At 48.7% G+C, this 20,173-nt stretch overlaps 1 protein-coding gene across 1 annotated transcript in view; it reads right to left on the bottom strand.

Moving 5' to 3' along the window:
* Positions 1-16,261, bottom strand: part of LOC114513969 (histone-lysine N-methyltransferase PRDM9-like) — a 25,631-nt gene extending 9,370 nt beyond the window's left edge. Inside the window, exons 1-7 of the mRNA XM_036019834.1 lie at positions 16,158-16,261; positions 13,033-13,189; positions 12,306-12,407; positions 11,835-12,106; positions 11,358-11,425; positions 10,029-10,222; positions 7,451-7,674 (exon numbers count right to left, since the gene is read on the bottom strand). Of these exons, the coding sequence (XP_035875727.1) occupies positions 7,451-7,674; positions 10,029-10,222; positions 11,358-11,425; positions 11,835-12,106; positions 12,306-12,407; positions 13,033-13,189; positions 16,158-16,163 (1,023 nt within the window). The 5' untranslated portion in view covers positions 16,164-16,261. The remainder of the gene's footprint in view (positions 1-7,450; positions 7,675-10,028; positions 10,223-11,357; positions 11,426-11,834; positions 12,107-12,305; positions 12,408-13,032; positions 13,190-16,157) is intronic.
* Positions 16,262-20,173: the final 3,912 nt, after the last annotated feature.

Consider the following 20,173-nt stretch of genomic DNA (forward strand, 5'->3'; position numbering starts at 1 on the left):
CCATTCTTTCAGGCAGGACAAGAACCAAGGAGGGGAAGTCCCCTGACTCCCCCAACTTGGGTCTTCCCAGTAACAGCACTGATGACCTTTTGGGCCAATAATCCTTTCTCCTGTTTTTTTTTTTCCCCTGCATTGTAGGTGCTTGTTAGCATGCGTTTCCTCTATTCACTGCTGGCCAGTACACCCTCCCTCACCTGCACCCTCACAGCAATCTGAAATGTGTCCCTGCTTTATGTAATGTCCGTCTGGGGGCAAAATCACTTGTGTTTGAGAACCACTGACCTTGACCGTTTGTGGAACCTCAGTGATCTGGCTTTGGTATGCAGTATTTTTATTATCATCCAGTTTAAGTTACTTTTAACTTCAATTGTGTTTGTTTTGGGGGAGTTATTTAGAAGTGTATTATATAACATACAAATAAAAGGATTTTCTAGTACCCTCTGTTTCTGATTTCTAGATTATTAGCAACGAGCAAGTAATATACGCTATATAATTTCATTGAACTGGAATTTGTTGGAACTTGCTTGTAGGTTCCAATAAATAGCACAATATGGTTAACTTTTTTTATTTGTGTTATTTTATTTTTTCTCTTTGTAGTCCAAAATAATAACTATGGACATTTAGAGTTGTCATAGGTGGGCACTGGTAACCAGGTTGTTGGTGATCATGGACAAAGAATTGAACTGAACACACAGAATTTATAGGAGACAGAGAAAGCAGATTTAGTAAGCGATAATACACCCCACAGAACATGGAAGTGGGGTAACTCTGAGCGGAGGTTGACCTCAGAGACCAGAGGGATTCTGTTCTTATAGGGCAGATATTTCCTGGCTCGTTTTGGTGGGGTTTTATTGCACATGTACAAATAGTTGTATTACTTTAAAGCTATTGCACATGTGCTCTCTCATGATTTTCCTTGACTGGCCACTGGAGAAGGGGGTTGCTTAATGTTAATGTATTATAAAGCTATTATAACGAAGCAGGGGTCATGTAGCATCTTCCGTGCAGATGCATTCATGAGTCATCATGATTCAGTGCTTTGCCAGAAAGCACGAACAACCCGTCTTAGAACAGGGTCTCTGTCCTGTATGGATGTCCTTTATCTCAGCCCTGGGGCACCTCCAGAGTTTCCTCCTTCCTGACTATCTCCTGCCTCAGAGTTATACAAATGATACAAAGAAAAAAAATACCAATACACCCAAGTGAGATGCTTGGCAGAGAGAACCCACAGTCAGGGCATTGGCAGGGGTAGGGCTGGGAGCCAGGGATCAGGGGCTGGGTGGCTCCTCACAGGCTCCTAGCTGACAGTCAGCTTCATCCCATTCCAAGACCCAGAGTCCAGTCAGGCAAGGAGCACTGATCCTGCCAGCAGGGGCCAAACACCTCACAGTCCTGATCCCAGGTGGTCCACTGGCAGGAGGAGGAGGCCGCAGTGTCTATAAAAGGCTGTGCCAAGACTGCACACCCTCAGGCCATGAGTCTGGCTGTCAGCCCTGCAGGGCTGGGAGTGGAGCCAGAAGTCAGGCCTGGAGTGTCCTCTGCTGCCAGTCCCCCCTACCACCACTACTACCTTCCTGTCACAGCCCCTCTGACTGTGTTTCCGAGAGGAGAAAATTTCTCCATCCTGAGCTGTTGGGGTCCACTCTGCCTGGTCTCAGGAAGCTGTAACCCCCCCTTGGCTGAGTGAGAGACCTCTAGACCAGAAGCTACTAAGGAGACAAAAACTTATTTCCCTGGCATGAACACTGCCTGTTGTGTGCCTGGCCTCCTATGCTTGATCAGTTAGCCAATGACGGGTAAGATTTCCCACAGGGGAATCGCCTAAGACAGGCATGATCACAAGGAGGCCTCAGGAAAGAGACTTGGGGCTATGGAAATGAAGGGGTGATGGACATCAACCCCTGCCCCCTCGGCTTTGTCAAAGCCTGAGTCCTTGTTCTTAGATGTGAGAAATCCAAGTCTCCTGGCTGCCTTTGTCTCCTCTGCCCGACTCAGGCCTGCGGAAATAGCAGGGCGGTGCAGTCCAGACCAGAGTCTGTGGACCCCCGGGGTAATCAGGCCTGGGGCATAAAATATGCAAGATCCTGTGAGATCTGTTTGCTGAAGGATGTTATTGAGTTAGAATATGAAGGCACGGGCAGGAAACCCAAACTAGCCCTTTGGGCCCGGTAGTCCTTTCAAATGATAAAACTCCAAACTTTGCCCAGAATCCCAGCGGGAGTTCTGCCAGCACCTTTGAAAGTTACCTATTCCTTTTGATCTTTTTTGCCAGACTATAAATCCACAAACTGAGTCTGTATTCTCAATAAAAATCTGCTTGGGTGGAAAGACGGCACGCTCTCCATTAGAGAGGGTGGCCATGGCGCTCCCCAGTAGAGAGAGTGGCTGTTCCGTCCCTATTTCCCCACAGGGTCTGGTTGTCTCTGTGTATGTTTTTCTCGTGTTTCAAAGAGCCATCCACAGCGTTCCTCGATCACTGCAGGCCGGTGGTTGTGTCACTGAGCCAGGCCTGTGCAATCTTAGGTAGAGCCCAGCTGGAATGCCCGACAGCCTCAAGTGAGATTCTGACATCCGCCTGTCACCTTGGTGGCAGAGCTGGGTTTACTGCTCGGGACCACTTAGACGAGAGAGTAGTGTCCTGACGTGCTTTCACATTTCTGTCACTGGGAATCAGGGCACAAACTCCTGCCATTCTCTGTCTGTGTCCTGGTGATATGGACCCCACCCCATGTGGTCTGTGTGTTGTAGCTTTGAGGGACAAATTCACACGGAGTACAGAAGTCCTGTGGAGAAAAGGGATGGCATGGCTGCTCTGTAAGTGAGAGAGAGCACCCCCGACCCCTGCCTGGACAAGTTTGATTGCGTTTCTGGGCACATTACATCAAGGATGCTCCTCATTTACTATGCACAGGTTCACTGTAGGTGATTACCTTTTACAGATAACAAAGGAAAGAATGTTGCTAGTTACTTCAAAGAGAAGAATGTTGCACATCAAGGGGAAAAGTGGTTGAACCAGTTACACACCATGCTTGGGAGGTTTAGCACAGATTTTAGGAAGTTAAAGACATGCAGTAAACGTTTGCTGCTTCAATCCAGGGTGAGGGAGTTTTAACAAAAGCAAGCCTCATGGCAGCCTAGGTACAATGTAGGCCTGATTCTCACAGGAAAACCTATCCATGGGTGTGGGTCCTGTGTGCCAACCTCACTCCCCACTGGCCTTTCTAAGTAGGGGCTGGGCTGCGTTCCCCACGCCACATGGAGCAGTTCCCTATTTCCTGGCTTCTCTGTCTTGGAATCAAAGGACACAAACTGTGGCTTCATCCAGCGTGGGGAGGGCTTCCCAGCTGTAACAAGCCCCGCAGTAGTGGCCTCCCAGTTCAAAAGAAAACTGGCTTCCACCCTCCTCGCTCCCTGTCTCTGGGACTGGACGAATGTGATGCTGGAAGTGCAGGAGCCCCTCGCTACCAGGAGGACAAAACTCAGGCTCAGGAAGACAGAGCAGAAAGACAGCTGAAGCTGTGTGCCTGGTGCTGCTGCTGGGCTGCCTGGCAGCTGGGTCTCTGGGCCTGGACTGTGTCCCAGAGCCTTACTGTAGTTGTGCTCTTGATCCATCTTGCTGACCTTTCCAGGCACGTGGCTGAAGGTGTTTCTGCCTCATAGACTTGAGACCATGCAGGTAAAACATGCAGCACATGCTGCTCTGTAACCCAGAACTGATATTTCTTTTTGGTCAGCCAAGACCCTGAGCAGAGATCTGAGAACTTGGCTGGTCTGGCTGCTGTCTGGACAAGCACTGACCACAGGGAGGCCCACATGCCATGGTGGCTGGACTGTCACAGGAAGGTGCCTGTGCCCATCCCTGACGCCACTGTGATGGGAATTTGTGGTTGGAGGCAGAGTCCCTCGTCTGACCCCAGAGCAAGCGTGGCTGGATTTTGTCATGGACCCTGTCCACCTCACTGGTCTCCCTGTTTGGGTCACTTCCCAGGGGTGGTTGCCCTTGCCCTGGGATAGAGGGTTGGTCAGTGTGTCTCAGTGAGGCCCAGAGGGTTCTAATGAGCCACCTGGCTAGGGCCACGGACCCAGGCGACACTGTGGCTCAACACAGTGACACATGAGTCACCAGAGAACATAGTTCATAGGGTGTGTGCTGGCCCCTGCTGGATATGGTCAGACTGGAGACAGGAGGGTGGCTGTTGCTGTCAGTGAGTGTGAGTCCAGCTGTCACTGTAGAACTCAACTTGTCACCTTGGAGGCCGTCACCTTGAACCATCAGGCTGTACATGGGCACCCTCAGCAGACAGACACATGGTACTCCACCCTGGGGATCAGAGGCAGGTTGGGCTCATTCACCCAGTGCCACCCAGAGAGCAGATGAGCCCCTGAGGCACCCACCTAGAAGGACCATCCTCTCCATTAAACAATGAGCTTCTGGGCAAGGGCAAGAATCCCGAGGCTCAGAATCCAGCAGATGTCAGGCTGCAGTCACTTCTCGGAGCCTGCACTTCAAAACAAGGATGGTGGCTGCCAGCCACTGGTAGGTGGGCGTGGTGGGGGGTGTTGTGTAAGCACCCAGCTTCCTGCACAGGGTGGTCTGAGATTGTGTGAACTATGCAAGCAAGGCTGAAACAGGTTTCTGTTTCTGACTTAGCTTTGAGAGCCACAGACCATTTTCATAACAGACCAGCTTGGTTGTGTGGAGGGACTGTACAAGGGCAGGGGTGACAGCATGTGCATTTGGGGGGTACCTTAGAGGCTGGCAGCTACACTAGGAATGTGATTTGCTGCTGAAGGCCTCTCTACTCATCTTGAATCCCCAAGCCTTCTGGGAGAGCTCCAGGGTCTCTCCTGGTGGGAGGGGGGTGGTGAGCATCACGTGGCAGTCTGTGGGTTCCCCTTCCCACGGTATTCAATGCCAGCCCCTCTGCCAGCACTACACCAGGACTCTGCCCCTCTCCCATGACCCATGCTGAAAGCCACAGAATATTGATAGGGGACTCAAGACTTGGAAAATTTTAGCTTAAGGTAAAAAGCCGTAAGTTTAGCAAGTAATGTGTATGTTTTTTGTTTCAGAAACTACAGATAAGGCCCATCCTGGCTCCCGGGGAAAAGGGGGCACTGGCTGGAGATTACTAACCGCCTGGGGGCATCCCAACCTTTGTTCCAGGAAGAAGCAGGCGACTAACTGCCCCTCCCCCTTGGAAACAGCTAACTGCCCAGGACAGGCATGTTGCAGCTTCTGAATCGTAAAGCCCTCACCGCACCTTGTTTGTCCTCCCCCAGCCCCTTATAAAAGATCTGGCCAGAAAAGAAAGGGGAAGATGGAAGATGGTTTGTTAGGGTATGAACCAGCCATCTTCTCGAATCATAGGCCATCTGAATAAAACGCCCATAGAAGATCCAATCGCTGTCATTGCTTATTGGGTTTGGTAGTGACAGGCAGCCGGAACGCCGGTGTCTTTTCCAGTTACAGGTTCCTCTTCCCACTATATTCAATGCCAGCCCCTCTGCCAGCATTACACCAGGACTCTGCCCCTCTTCCATGGCCCATGCTGAAAGCCACAGAATATTGAGTTTATGGTGTTCTCTCTGGGCTGTGGTGGTGGGGGAGAAACAGGAAGGGAAACAAAACTCAAGAAAGACACCTTCCTTTAAAAAAGCCTAAAAGGAAATAATAGTGGGTATTTATTATTGAAATCGACATTGTTTATGTAGACACTCTTCTTCATAAGCCTGGCTTCTCCCCTGAGTGTGTCCTCTGGTGTCTGATGAGATGTGACTCCTGTATAAAGCCTTGCCTGTATTCGCTGCAAACATAGGGTTTCTCCCCAGAATATGTCCTCTGGTGTGTGATGAAATGTGACTTCCTTGTAAAGCCTCACCCACACTCCCTGCAAATATAGGGCCTCTCTCACAAGTGTGTCCTCTGGTGTCTGATGAGAGCTGACTTCTGTGTAAAGCCTCTCCCACACTCCCTGCAAACATAGGGCTTCTCTCCTGAGTGTGTCCTCTGGTGGTTGATGAGACCTGACTTGCATGTAAAGCCTCGCTCACACTCCCTGCAAACATAGGGCTTCTCTCCCGAGTGTGTCCTCTGGTGTGTAATGAGCTGTGACTTCCGTATAAAGTCTTGCCCACACTCCCTGCAAACATAGGGCTTCTCCCCTGAGTGTGTCCTCTGGTGTCTGATGAGATCTGACTTCCAGGTAAAGGCTCGCCCACACTCCCTGCAAACATAGGGCTTCTCTCCTGAGTGTGTCCTCTGGTGTGTGATGAGATGTGACTTCCGTGTAAGGCCTTGCCCACACTCCCTGCAAACATAGGGCTTCTCCCCAGAGTGTGTCCTCTGGTGTATGATGAGATGTGACCACTGTGTAAAGCCTCTCCCACATTCCCTGCAAACATAGGGCTTCTCCCCTGAGTGTGTCCTCTGGTGTGTGATGAGATGTGACTTCTGTGTAAAGCCTCGCCCACACTCCCTGCAAATATAGGGCTTCTCCCCTGAGTGTGTCCTCTGGTGTGTGATGAGATGTGACTTGCATGTAAAGCCTCGCCCACACTCCCTGCAAACACAGGGTTTCTCCCCTGAGTGTGTCCTCTGGTGTCTGATGAGACCCGACTTGTCTGTAAAGCCTCGCCCACACTCCCTGCAAACATAGGGCTTCTCTCCTGAGTGTGTCCTCTGGTGTGTGATGAGATGTGACTTCCATGTAAAGCTTTGCCCACACTCCCTGCAAACATAGGGCTTCTCTCCCGAGTGTGTCCTCTGGTGTGTAATGAGCTGTGACTTCCGTATAAAGTCTTGCCCACACTCCCTGCAAACATAGGGCTTCTCCCCTGAGTGTGTCCTCTGGTGTCTGATGAGATCTGACTTCTGTGTAAAGCCTCGCCCACACTCCCTGCAAACATAGGGCTTCTCCCCTGAGTGTGTCCTCTGGTGTGTGATGACATGTGACTTCCGTGTAAAGCCTTGCCCACACTCCCTGCAAACATAGGGCTTCTCCCCAGAGTGTGTCCTCTGGTGTATGATGAGATGTGACCGCTGTGTAAAGCCTCTCCCACACTCCCTACAAACATAGGGCTTCTCCCCTGAGTGTGTCCTCTGGTGTGTGATGAGATGTGACTTCCGTGTAAAGCCTCGCCCGCACTCCCTGCAAACATAGAGCTTCTCCCCTGAGTGTGTCCTCTGGTGTGTGATGAGCTGTGACCCATCACTGAAGCCTTGCCAACACCCTCTGTGCTCCATTGTTACAATTTTTGACATTCCTACTTTCACAAATAACTTGCCTGTGCTCTCTGGACTCTCTTCCTGGCCTCTGCAGGGCTCTTCCTCCATCATTCTCTCAGGCTTACTAGAGCCCCTCATTTGTCTTTTGGAAGTTTGGAAAAAGGGCCTTAAGATTCTCCTCTGACTGAGCCTTTTAAGCAAAGGTTTGGACCCTTCTCTAACTTCCTGACCTTCAGCTTTATCCTTCCAGCTGTGTGTACTACTATGTTGCTGCTGCTGATTCTGATCCTCTGGACAGGGTTCCTCTGCTTGGAGGTGTTTTCTTGCAGATGTTCCCGGGAGAATCTGAGAGGGATGACTGAGTTTCATGTGCTGGCTGAGGAATTTCTGACTGGAGAAGGCCAGAGAGCAGGATGGACATGGGTGGACCTCTGGCTTTGGTTCTGCTGAAAGAGAAAGATTTGGTCAGGGATGTTGGTGAGAATGCCTGGGCTGCACCTGTCTCCTGGTAAGACCTGCCCCATGAATCCTTCTTATTACGGTGACATCGCAAGCTCTATCTCCCACAAAGTGTCCACTCACAGTCTATCTATCTTTTTATTTGTATGCAGTGCATTTTCTTCAGAAATCCAGAAAGCCCACATCAAGGTTTTTGCTAATATTGCTCAGACTAAGGACTTTCGAGTAGCAGGAGAGGCAATTTCACTCCCTGAACTGCAGTGACCTTTCCTCTCTACAGGTGTCCTCTAAGTCATGTTAAAGAGGAAAACTAGGAATTGCTTCTCTTTCAGTTTTTCACAACTATAAAATAATATCTTTCCTGCCCTTGCTTGTGTGGCTCAGTGGACTGAGTGCCGGCCTGTGGAGCAAGGACTCACAGGTTAGATTCCCAGGCAGGGCACCTGCCTAGGTTGTGGCTCAGGTCCCCAGTAGGGGGCGTGTGAGAGGCAACCACACATTGATGTTTCCCTGTCTTTCTTCCTCTTCCTCTCCAAAAGTAAATAAATAAAATCTTAGAAAGACTGATTCCTCAAGCTTCCCACCAAATATTTATGCCTCATTTCATTCAGTGTTATTCCATTTCAAATACACTGAGAAGTCCCGTTTCAAAATATTTTTCCAACCACACATCTTACACACTTGACTCTGACTCCTGTTTCTCTCTGGACAATCCACCATGTGCTCTCACTTGGAGATGAAGTGATCTCTGAGGGGATTCCCCACTCGAGTGTCTTTTCTTTTCTTTTTAAAAAAGATTTTATTTACTTATTTTTAGAGAGGGAAGGGAGGGAGAAAGAGAGAGAGAATCATCAATGTGTGGTTGCTGGGGGCTGTGGTCTGCCACCCAGGCATGTGCCCTGACTGGGAATCGAACCTGTGACTCTTTGGTTCGCAGCCCACACTCAATCCACTGAGCTACGCCAGCCAGGGTTGGAGTTTATTTTCTAAAAATTAACAAAGCATAATCAGAACAGAGAACACACCACTCTATAGCTGACTGCACACTTGCACTCAGAAAAGTCCCCAGTGTCTCAACTCAGGATCATGGGCACTGCATTTCTGGGCTGCTAAGCATCCATATGTGTTCTTATTCTGCATGCTGAGAGAAGCCCTGAGTGACCCTCAGCCAATTCCATGCCCCACCTCTTTTTTTCCCTGCACTAGCTGCTCCCTCTGCCTGGGATCCTCCACCCGCAGGTATTTTTGTAAATGTTATCTCCGGAGAGAGCCCTTCCCAGACCATGTGCTATACCGCACCTCCCCTCACACTGATTCCCAGGCACTTGTCCTGGATAGTTTTCTCCAAAGCACTAACCACTGGGTAGTGTTATGCACATGCAAGCACTCAGCATGGGTTTTCCTCCATTATTGGTCAGCTCCTCAAGAGGAGTGATTCTCATCCTCATATTAATCTGTACTGCCATGTCTCAGGACCTGTGTGCCACAGAGTATGATCTTGACCGACAATTCACTGAAATAATGAACGAATGTGTCCAGCCTGAATGGTGTGGCTTGGTGGGTTGGGTGTTGTCTCACAAACTGACAGGTTATAAGTTCGATTTCCAGTCATGGAACATGGCAGGGTTGTGGGCCAGTTAGGGGTATGCCATAGATAACCGATTAATATTTCCCTTGCACACTGGTTTTTCTTTCTACATACTTTCCACTCTCTGTAAAAATAAATAAAATCTTGGTTAAAAAGATTTTATTTATATATTTGTTTCTTTTCAGAAAAGGGGAAGGGAGGGCAAGAGAGGGAGAGAAACATCAATGTGTGGTTGCCTCTCACTTGCTCCATACTGGGGACCTGGCCTGAAACCCAGGCATGTGTCCTGACTGGGAATCAAACTGGCAACCCTTTGGTTTACAGGATGGCACTCAATCCCCTCAGTCACACCAGCCAGGGCAAAATCTTTAAAAAATAATGAATGCCTATAAACAAAAACGTTTTATTTAGAAGCATGGAGGAAAATTAAGAAGAAACAGCTATAAAAGTGTCAGAAAAACTGCCTTGGTGAGAGAACTGGTTAGTGCTTGAAAACACTTTTTTTGTTGCCTCTCAGTATTTCAGTACTATATGTAGTTGTGTATTTTGTTCATGAAATATTTTAAAAATAAAAAATATAAAAATTTTACCTAAGAGTCAAAGGCATATGAATGAATGGTGAATTTCTGAAGCATCTCAGTTGAAACTTTACTGACTTTAGAGTGGATTTTACTCTACTTGGGAGTTGGATCATGGATATTTCTATGGAGAATTATCTCTTTTCTTTCTGTTTTGAAGAACAGTGGTGCCTACCTCTCCTGGCCGCAAGCTCTGTTTTCCACTTGCTGCCCCACTTGCTGCCCAGCTCCTGGCCATACTCGTCCCCGAACCAGACCAGCAGCTCACAGCCCGGCCTGATGACCCGGCAGGTTCGGTAGAAAATCTGCCCGTGGTATTGAAAGGCCACCAGGTTCTGTTCTTCATCATCCCGGGCACAGTTCACATACCTGGGATTGAGGCAGAGGAAGGGAAAGAAAACCACAGTGATGAGTTCCCAGTGCCTGTTACATCCATGTCCATCTCCTCACTGATTCTTAAGGCCCTCAGGCTCTGGTGTTACCCACTGCCCCTCATGCTCCCGGGAACCTTTGTTTAGTGTCTGAGTGTCTGTCAGCATGTCATGTGAATTCCTGCCTCCAAGTCCTGCTTGCAGTGCTAATGCTGCCTATCACCATTTTCTAAAACCCAGTTCTAGACTTAACCTCCACCCTGAGTGGCCATAATATCCAGTGATCTCTGGGTTCTCCAAACTCTGTATCAAGTTGTCTCACACCACAGAACCTGGTGCTTGATTGAGGGCTCTGCTTCTAAACTAGCTCAGTGATTATCCAGTACTCAGCCCACGTCTGTTTTCTCTTTAGAGGCCTTTCTCCAACCCCCTTACACTTTATTTACGGTACCATTCACTTGCCTGCCCAAGGTTACCATAGAAAATTGCAGGTCTTTTTGTCTTAGTAAAATAAAACAGAACAATAGTAGTTGATTCACATTCTGTTAACCCTGATAAAAGAGAGCTCCTCTCAGAACAGGAGCCCATGACTGTTCCTCTGCAGGCCCCAGAGCCCAGCTCTAGTCAGAAGGCAGGCCGGGATGGTTTGCTGCCCTCACAGGTTCAGGCCACCCTTGGTTAGTGGTATCTTGACACTGTGCACTTCTTGGAAATTATAGTTAAATGCTTCTAAAAGCAATATTTTTATATCTGTCTGCAAGAAGTCCACCATAAGGACATGGGTTGTGTGATCTGTTTAAGTAATGTATTCCTTCATGTAAACTGGAATAAAATAAATGTTTAATTAATGCTCATTTGATAAGTTAAAGTGTAATCCAGTGTCTCTGGTGAATCTAGGCTCTTCAAGGTCCTTTGCAGTGTCCACATTGTGTCTAGCAGAGAGCTTTACATTTTGAGGACGTATGCTATACTTTTTTCTTCAATGTCCCCTGAAATGAAAGAACAGTGTATGGAGAAAAAGAGGAAAAAAGGATTAAAGGACAGCACTGAGGGAGGCATGATGAGAGGGAAAGCTATATAGGCTTGTGGGGGATGAGAGTCCCCTCTGGCACCCAGAGACCTGCTGACCTCACCTCATCCAGTTGGCCCAGGATCTGTCCTTTCCATCCACATACTCATAGCAGTTTCTCCCTTTGGCGATCTGCATTTCAGAAAAGAAGTTAAAGACTTTTGTTTTTGTGGGGAGGCAATAGTCAGAAGAATTATTTTACTCTACTGTCATCAAAGCTCTTCCAGCCTGCATGGGGATTCAACTGCCAACTGTGACCACATGATATTTTTCTTACTCACCATCTACACATCTGAGTGTACCTGTTCATCAGAGCAGGAGCCTCACAAGGGCGGAGCCACTCTTTTGTGTCTGCACCACTTTGCTCCCGCTTAACTTCTGCTCCTTAAACAGGAGCTCTGTGTTCATGTAAAGTCCAGTCAGTATACAGAGCTAACCACATTCTCCCCTCCACGTCTAGCGTATAGGAGGTGAGGTCGCTCCAAGCCTCAGAAGGAATGTGGGAAGGCAGAGGACAGTGGAAGAGGTAAAGAGTTCTCACCAGCCAGGAGTATCTGCTCTTGGCTGCCTCTCCATCCTCTGTGATGTGTCCTTCATAAGGGCCAAAGTGCAGACCCACTGGCAAGTCAGCTGCCTCATTCCACACTCCAAGCCCAGCCTCAGGGATGCCTGATGGCCCGATTCTCAATCCAGGGGGCAGGGTGAGGGCTGAGCGGTGGGGATGCCCCTTGTCCACTGCAGTGTCCTTCACAAATGTAGGGGGCCCATGCACAGCACAGCTGTTGATGAAGAAGTTCTGACACTTCTCACAATCTGGAGGTGAGAGCAACAGAGATTAGGGAAGGTATAGCACATGTTCCTGGACACAAAGAGCTTCAGAGGGAGTCCATCACTGACATCACTGAGACTCAATCCTGTACTCCAGGTCACTAGAGGAAGGGGATGATTTGGGGACCAAAGGACTAGATGAAATTATTGTATCACAATATGCTTCTTAGTGAGGGTCACTTACAAAGGGAGTCATCATCCTGGGGCTCGTTGACCTCTTGGTACACATGGCCCTTTCTTTCTTGTAGGATGTACACCTTCATGTCCATCTCCTTTCTCCCGAGTTCTAAGTTGGAGAAGGCCAGGTAAGTAAGCGAGGTTGGTGTGGTGTGGAGTGTTAGTTCTCATTTTGTCAGATAACACAATCTCCTCCCATCAAATGATTACCTGTCCTTTTGCATACTCTGGTATTTTATTCCATTAACTATTGGTTCAAAAGACTAAGACTCTAACTACAGACGACTGATTCTATTTTAGTTTCTAGATTTTCCCATTACCAGCCAATCTTTCCCATTTTAGTTGCCAGTCTTTAGTCATTCATAAAATATTTATGGAATGCACATTATGTGTTAGGCATTGAGTAAAGGCCTGGGCACACAACACCAATAAAGCGTGGTTGCTATTATCACAGATGGATTTACTGGACAACTTGTGTCAACTGTTTTAAATTCAATTTAATGTTTTCAAACAATATATGAGTGATGTTTCCTTATGTTCACTTTACATATTAGCATTCAGGAGCTCAGAGAATTTATAGGATTTTCCCAAAGGTCCATTGCTAACTTCAGTCTTCAGCTTAGCCCAGCTTAAATCCAGGCCTACCCAAAGTCCACCCCACATACCTAGGTCATACTTATCAGCCCTTCTATAGGACTTAGAGGAACTAAAGTTCCCAAATTATTTTCTCTTACCCAATTTTTGTCTAGTGTGCTTTTCAAAGACACATGCTTCTCCAGGAGGGGACACTGGTTTCTGGGCATGCTCTGAGTCATTTGCAGTCATCCAATTTGCTGTTCCTGACAATTCCTTCAAACTATATTCCTTGCTTAATGGCACCCTGGATGTTGCCTTCAATGTAAGAGTCACATATTAAAAGGTGTATTTAATGTTTTAAGGCTTATTATATATCTTACATGCTTTAATACATGTCTTTAATACTTCAACCCTTGGAAATATCTAGAGAGTATGAATATTAGAGGGTTAGGACCAATGTGGGTAATGAATCCAAGATTAGAACTCATGCCTAATGGCCCTTTTCTTTCAACTGTCTCTATAATATTGAGAGTGAGGGATGTGGGGAAGAGAATACAGAAATAGTTGGCAGAAACATATCTAGACAATAAATAAGATGCTGATAAAGTTTGCAGTACCTTGGAAAGAATATTTGTACTTAGATTACCTGGTTCCCACCAATTGTTTGAATAAGGCTGTGCCAGTAGCTAGTTGTCTTTAGTGTCCTGATATATAACATGTCAATTTTTAATGTTCTAGTGAACATGCAATTAAATAATGTTCAACAAAGTGGTCTGTGAATTGTGTAATACAGCATGAATGTTCTGCTATCAATGTACCCCTCAGCTCTCTCCATATTTCAATCTCACAGAAATTACCTTCAGCGTTCATTAATCATCTTCTAGTTTATTTTGTAATCGTGAAATCATTCATTCAGCAAACATTCGGGAGCCCTCAGGAACCCTGATCTGAGCCTGAGACCTCTGAGAAGCCTTAGGTATGGACCAGGCTCACAACACAGAGGTAGGCAGGCTGAACAAATGATTCTAAACAGGATGAGAGTGGCCTCATTAGAGCTCAGACAAAGAAGCTGTTACTTCACCCTATAAGAAAGGGCATTTGGAATGAGTTCCAGACAGATGAGCTTCTGTTGAGGAGTGTGTAATCTATATGAAGCCCTTAAGTCATTTATTATTTGTTGTTTCTCAATCATCAAACCTGAGGCTCCTCATGGGTGGGAGATGCTCTTTGATTAGAGTGGGAGGCTCTGATCCTGGACATTTTACATTCTTCTTCACCTGGGACCATTCACTGTATCAACTGCCTACACATTGTACGCTTTCCTTAGTCAGAGGGTATAGTGCATCTCTCACTTCAGCATAGCAGAGAACTTTGTTTGAAACCATCAGTCAGATGAGTGATGTAATGACATGTATAAGACAATGTAAACTTTAGAAAACTATGAAAGTTTTATTTTTTAATTGAAAGATTTTATTTATTTATTTTTAGGGAGGGAAGGGAGGGAGATAGACAGAGAGAGAGAGAAACATCAATGTGTGGTTGCTGGGGGTTATGGCCTGCGACCCAGGCATGTACCCTGGCTGGGAATCGAACCTGGGACACTTTGCTTCCCAGCCTGCACTCAAGAAAGTTTTATTTTTTAATTTAAAGATTTAGTTATTTTTTTTGAGAGAGGGGAAGGCAGGGAGAAAGAGGGAGAGAAATATCAATGTGAGAGTGTTGGGGGCCGTCCTGCCTGGTCTCAGGAAGCTGTAACCCCCAGTGACTTAAGGTGAGTGAAAGACCTCTTGACCAGGAGCCACTGAAGGAGACAAAACTTATTTCCCTGGCATGAACGGCAGTCAATGACGGGTAACAATTCTCTTGGATAAAGAATGAATCTAAGACAGACGCGTTCATGAAGGAATGACAGACACAAAACTCACGGGGCTGTGGAAATGAAGGGGGTGATCAGACATCAACCCCTGCCCCCTTTGGCTTTGTCAAAGCCTGAGTCCTTGTTCTTGGATGTGAGAAATCCAAGTTTCCTGGCTGCCTCTGTCTCCTGCCTGCAGGGGCAAAATAGCCCAGACCAGAAACGGGGGACCCCTGGGGTAATCAGGCCTGGGACATAGAATATGCAAGATCCTGTGAAGGTTAGCTGGAGGATGTTATTAACTTGGAATTTAAAAACACAGGCAGGAAACTTTTGGAACCTGTACCTCTTTCATATGTTAAAAAACCAAACCTTGCCCGGATTCTCAGCAGGAGTACTGCCCCCATCTTTGTAAGCTGTTTACATCTTTTGATCTTTTCTGCCAGACTGTGAATCCACAAACTAAGTCTGTTTTTTCTCAATAAAAATCTGCTTGGGTATGGACACGGGGCGCTCCCCACATGAGGAGTGGCCACGGCACTCTCCAGGAGAGAGGGTAGCTAAGGTGCTCCCCACGTGAGGAGTAACCATTCTGTCCCGATTCCCCCACAGGACCTGGTTGTCTCTGTGTATGTTTTTAGCATGTTTTGATGAACATCCGCAGCTGAGATGGATACCTGCTGGACAGTATCCTCAACATGAGAGATGTTTCATTGATCAGTCACTTCTCACAAATACCCCCACTGGGAACCTGGCCCACAACACAGACATGCGCTCTGACCAGGAATCAAACGGGTGATCTTTTGCTTTGCAGGATGACACCCAACCAATTCACAGTGGCCAGAGAAAACAGAAAGTTTTAATGAGTTTGTAAGTGGTTTAGAGAAGAAACTATGGATTAGACTGCACAACCACTGATACTGTGATCTTAGACATAAAGTCAAAGATTTCTATATCTCTGAAAGATTCCTCATTGTAAATGGTGACAGTTACAGTACCTTCCTCATCAGGTTGTTGTATGTGTGAGTGAGTTAATTCACATAGAATTCTTAAAGTCTGAAACACTGTGAGAATGAAACAAATGGTAGTTACTATTGCTGCTGTAGTTGTTAACCATTAAGATGATGATGACCCCTGGCTGGTGTGGCTCAGTGGATTGAGCACTGGCCTGCAGACTGAAAGGTCACCAGTTCCATTCCTGGTCAGGGCACATGCCTGGGCTATGGACCAGGTCCCCCACTTGGGGGTGTGGGAGAGGTAACCTATTCATATTTCTCTCCCTTTCTTTCTCCCTCTATTCCCATCTCTCCAGAAAATTGATAGATAAAAATCTTTAAAAAGGGATGATAATGTTGGACAGTGTGTAGAAGAGACCAGGAAAGGAAGGTGGCAGTTCCTAAGATACTTCTCGCATTTTCCTGCTCTTACCTGCATTTCTATCCGTGAGGAAAATTTTGTTGTCAACAGAATTTGGGAAATACTCACCTTCTGGTGTTTACTGTGTTCTCTTCTGAAGGCCACCCAAGGTTTCACTGAAAGATGACAAGAAATCAGTGTTTTGGTTGGTAAGTTTCCAGAATCTGGAGATTCTTATTAGGGACACAGAATTCTGAATGAGAGTGTGGCAGGAAAAGAAAACCCCATGAAAAAGCTTCTATGCTCTGCAGCTTCTTTGATAAGCAGTGCTCTCTGTAACACCTGCAAAATTTCACAGTGCCTTTTGTTTTAATGTGACAGGACATAGCTGAGCAGTAGCTATTTTTAGGAAGGAGCTGACCGGCAGCCGTTCCCAAGGCAACAGTTATCTCAAGGCCAAAGCACTAACCTTCCCTTCTGCTTCTGGATGCTTGCTTGTAGCAGTTGTTTCCCCCACTCCCTTTTTGCCTTGTAACAAGTATTTAAAGGAAACTCCAGCTTAAGCTCTTTCCTCAGAATTTGGGTATTTAACCCCTCCGAGCCCACACATAATGAAAGTCTATGCCTCGCCATCTTTCCCGTGTGTGAGTTATTTTTTGTAACAAGAGTAGTCCAAGAACAATCCCAGGATGATTGGAAAATGTTTTCTGAGGTATCATTAAGGCCTATGCTTCTCTTTGGGCCACCCACTAATTTCATTAGAATGATAAAAAAATAGACAAAGTGTCATCTATGCTTCACCCTTTGTTCATAAAGTATTACGTTTATTAAAAAATAAATTGTCCTCTCCTGACAAAAATGTAGTAAAAGTAACTGCACACAAAACTCCATGTCTTCAACATAACCCTTTCTCCGTCCTGTTTTCTTCATTCACACTGGCCTTGTCCTGGCTGAGGGCACCTCGACCCCCCAGCCTCCTTTCTCTGGTATCCTCCCCCTGGGCACATACTGGCCACCCACGCCCTTCCTTAGTCATTAGACTCTGGTCAGCACCCACAGTGTGCTGACCCCAGAAACAGAATTCCAGTGAAGTTGTAGATCACATCTTGACTTCAGCTGTGTGTCAACCCCAGACCCATGAAAGTGGAATGACCCCACCCTCTGAACACTCACGATACTGGACAGAACATGGGCCGACATCAGGAAATCATATGGCGATCAACCCCTCCCGACCCTGGCCCTCCCCCACTCCCGTCACCACCACGGTTAACACTGTTCCCCGCCCGTCTCCATGCAGGCCATCGTGCAGCCAGGTGTGGGGACCCTCCTCAGTGGCCAGACCTGCCTCCCTCTCTTGTGCTGACGACTCTTCTGAATTAGTTATTTCTCGCTCACTTTATGTTCTTACACATTTACTGCTTATTAATGCATCTATAAATATACATGATTACGTTGCACACGTGCAAGTTTACGGGAACAGCCCCTCACTGTGCGATACACTGTTGTGCATCTTGCTTGTTTTCTGCACCAGCAAACCTGTTCCCTGGTTACGTCCTGAGATGCAGCCCGACCCAAACCAGGTCCGAGTCGGGAGGGCAGCTCTGGCTCCTCCTGCCGCTCACCTTGCTGCCTCGGAGCCCGTTCTTCATCCGAGTCCTCACGGTCCCCCTCCTGGAGCTCGGTGGCCCGCCTGCGGCGGTGACACGGGAAAGTCGGTCGCGGGGCCCTGAGACCCGGAAAGAGACAAAACCTCTGTCCTGGAGCAGAGAGCGTGGGGGAGGGACACGCCCAGGAAGCCCGCGGGAGAGTTTACAGCGAGTTGCTGTAAGAACTTTGAGACCCGCACCACCGTCAGCGCCAGCCCCGCTCTGACTGAAGGAGCAAACTCCCCCCATCGGTGTCCCTGAGGGAGGGAGCTGCAGGCGGAGCTCCCTGCCGGGTCTCCAGGCCCCGGGGCCCAGCGCCTGCGCACGCCCTACCTGGGCTGGTGAGCGCGTCCAAGTTCCTCTTCTTGTTTGGTACCGGCTTGATGCGCCGGGGCGAGCCGCCGGCGGGGGCGCCCTGGTTCCCGCCCCTCCCTCTGCGCGCCGCCTCAGGGCGGGCTGCCTAGGCCTCTGCCAGGGTGTCTGAGGGGCCCGTGGGCCGGGTGGGCCTGTGGCGGCGCAGGAAACGCGCTTCTCCCGGGGAAGGGCCCGCAGGCGCCCCCTGGGTCCCGAGAAGCCCGCGCGAGGCGCAGGCGCAGTGTCCGGCAGGCAGACCGCCGTCTCTCGGGCTGAGAGGCCCGGGGTCCCTCAGGACTCGATCTGCGTCTTCCGGGCGGAGGACACTCCGCGTCCCGGGGGGAGGGTCAGACCGCCGCGGCTGAGGGGGGTTGGGGCGTCTCACGAGGGGCTTCCGGGTCCCCTCCACTGAGTCGGTTTCCAGGACGACGGCATTCGGGGTCTCTGCGTTTGGGGAGGTTTGGTCTTTCTGGGAGGGCAAGCTGCAGGAAGGGCGCCCCGAGCCGAGGGGAACTGGGGTTCCCAGGCTGTTTGGGGGTCTGAGCGTTGGGGGTCAGGAGACGGGGGTGTCCTCCGGGTTAGCGGGCGCGCGCCCCTCGGTGCTGAAGGGGTTCGGGCCCCTCGGGATGGGGGCATCCGGGGTCTCTCTGGCTGGACTCGGAAGGTCTCGGGCTGAGGGTTGCACAGGGCAGGGCTCCCCGCTTACCGGCCAGTCTCCCAGGTCCTCTGTCGCGCTGCCCACCGCGGCGGAGGGCCCTCTCCGGGCTCCTGGGCTTCCCGCCCTCGGGAGGACTGAGGGTGCCCGAGGCGAGGTTCCTGCCCGGATAGCCACGTGGGAGCAATCCGCCAATCAGCGCTGCGATCCCAGCGCCCTGCTCGCCAATGGGCGGTCAGAAGAAGCTGAAAGGGTGGGACGGGGTGGGGGTGGGGCTGAGCCCCTTCGGTTCGGGACTGGCCAGCGGAAGACCCGCCCCGCCCGCGGGGATTGGCTACCCTGGGTCTCCCGAGCGCCAGTCACACATCCTGCATCCAGGACCACCTTGGCGGTTTCCGTGGCTAGTTTTCCAGCGGCTGGTGAGACACCAGATCCGCGGGAGCTGGGAGCTCCGAGCCCGGGCAGGTCTTCAGGGTGGATGTGGCCCTCCTGCCGCCTGACAAAGTGTCTTTTTTGCACCGGACTGTAGTCGGGATCCCCAACTTTCGTCTAGACCCCTCCGTGCCCTCCCTTGTCAAACCCACTTTCAAAAACAGCTGCAGAACCAGCGAGGGCGCGGTCAAGACTGCACTGCATTCCGGGAAACTGTTGTCAGTAAATGCTGACCACGCAATTCCTAGACACCAAAGAAGTCCCAGAGGGCTCAAAGACTGAACACACGGAGTAATAAGTATACCGGAAAAGCCATGGGGAGAAGTGGTGATACAAGTAATAGGTTTGTTGAGTAACTCAGGTGTAAAAACATTTCAGAATAGGAAGACGGGATAAACAACAAAGCTAAATAAATGTAGAAATGCTGGAAAACCTACAAGTATTTTGCGTAAAAATAACATCAAATTTGAGTACAGGGGTCCACAGAGCAGGGTCAGTTTCGCTGCTACTGGCTTTCATGGAATACAATGGGAAGAGTGTTTCTGGTCCTTACCTCGTTTTGAGCACGTAAATATAACTTGATTTCCATGGATCTGAAATGAGCCAACTAACTGTAATTATTACTGTGAAAGTGCATAAAGGGAAACCTCACTGAAGTGGAGTTGGGGGTCAGTAGGGGTGCTGTCACATAGCACCAGCTGGGGTCAATTACAGGAAACATTGTCTGTCACAGGCCTCAACATGAAGATGTACTGTGTGCTCACAGGAGAAAACGACTCCCCAGCACCTCAGCCAGAGAGAAACCATCGTCACCCTGAACTGACACTTTTCTGCAATGCACTTTCATTTGAAGTCACCCCTTCCAACTTCCTCCTTTCTGTCTGTAAAATATGTTCCACTCCTTTACTTGTGGAGCTGGCCTATGATTTTTGCTACAGCTTGCTTGTCCTAAATTGCAATTTTGTTTACTGTTTCCAAATAAACTCCTTATCTGCTGGTAA

The sequence above is a fragment of the Phyllostomus discolor genome, chromosome 2 (assembly GCF_004126475.2).
Source record: "Phyllostomus discolor isolate MPI-MPIP mPhyDis1 chromosome 2, mPhyDis1.pri.v3, whole genome shotgun sequence".
In the NCBI taxonomy this organism is placed as follows: Eukaryota; Metazoa; Chordata; class Mammalia; order Chiroptera; family Phyllostomidae; genus Phyllostomus; species Phyllostomus discolor.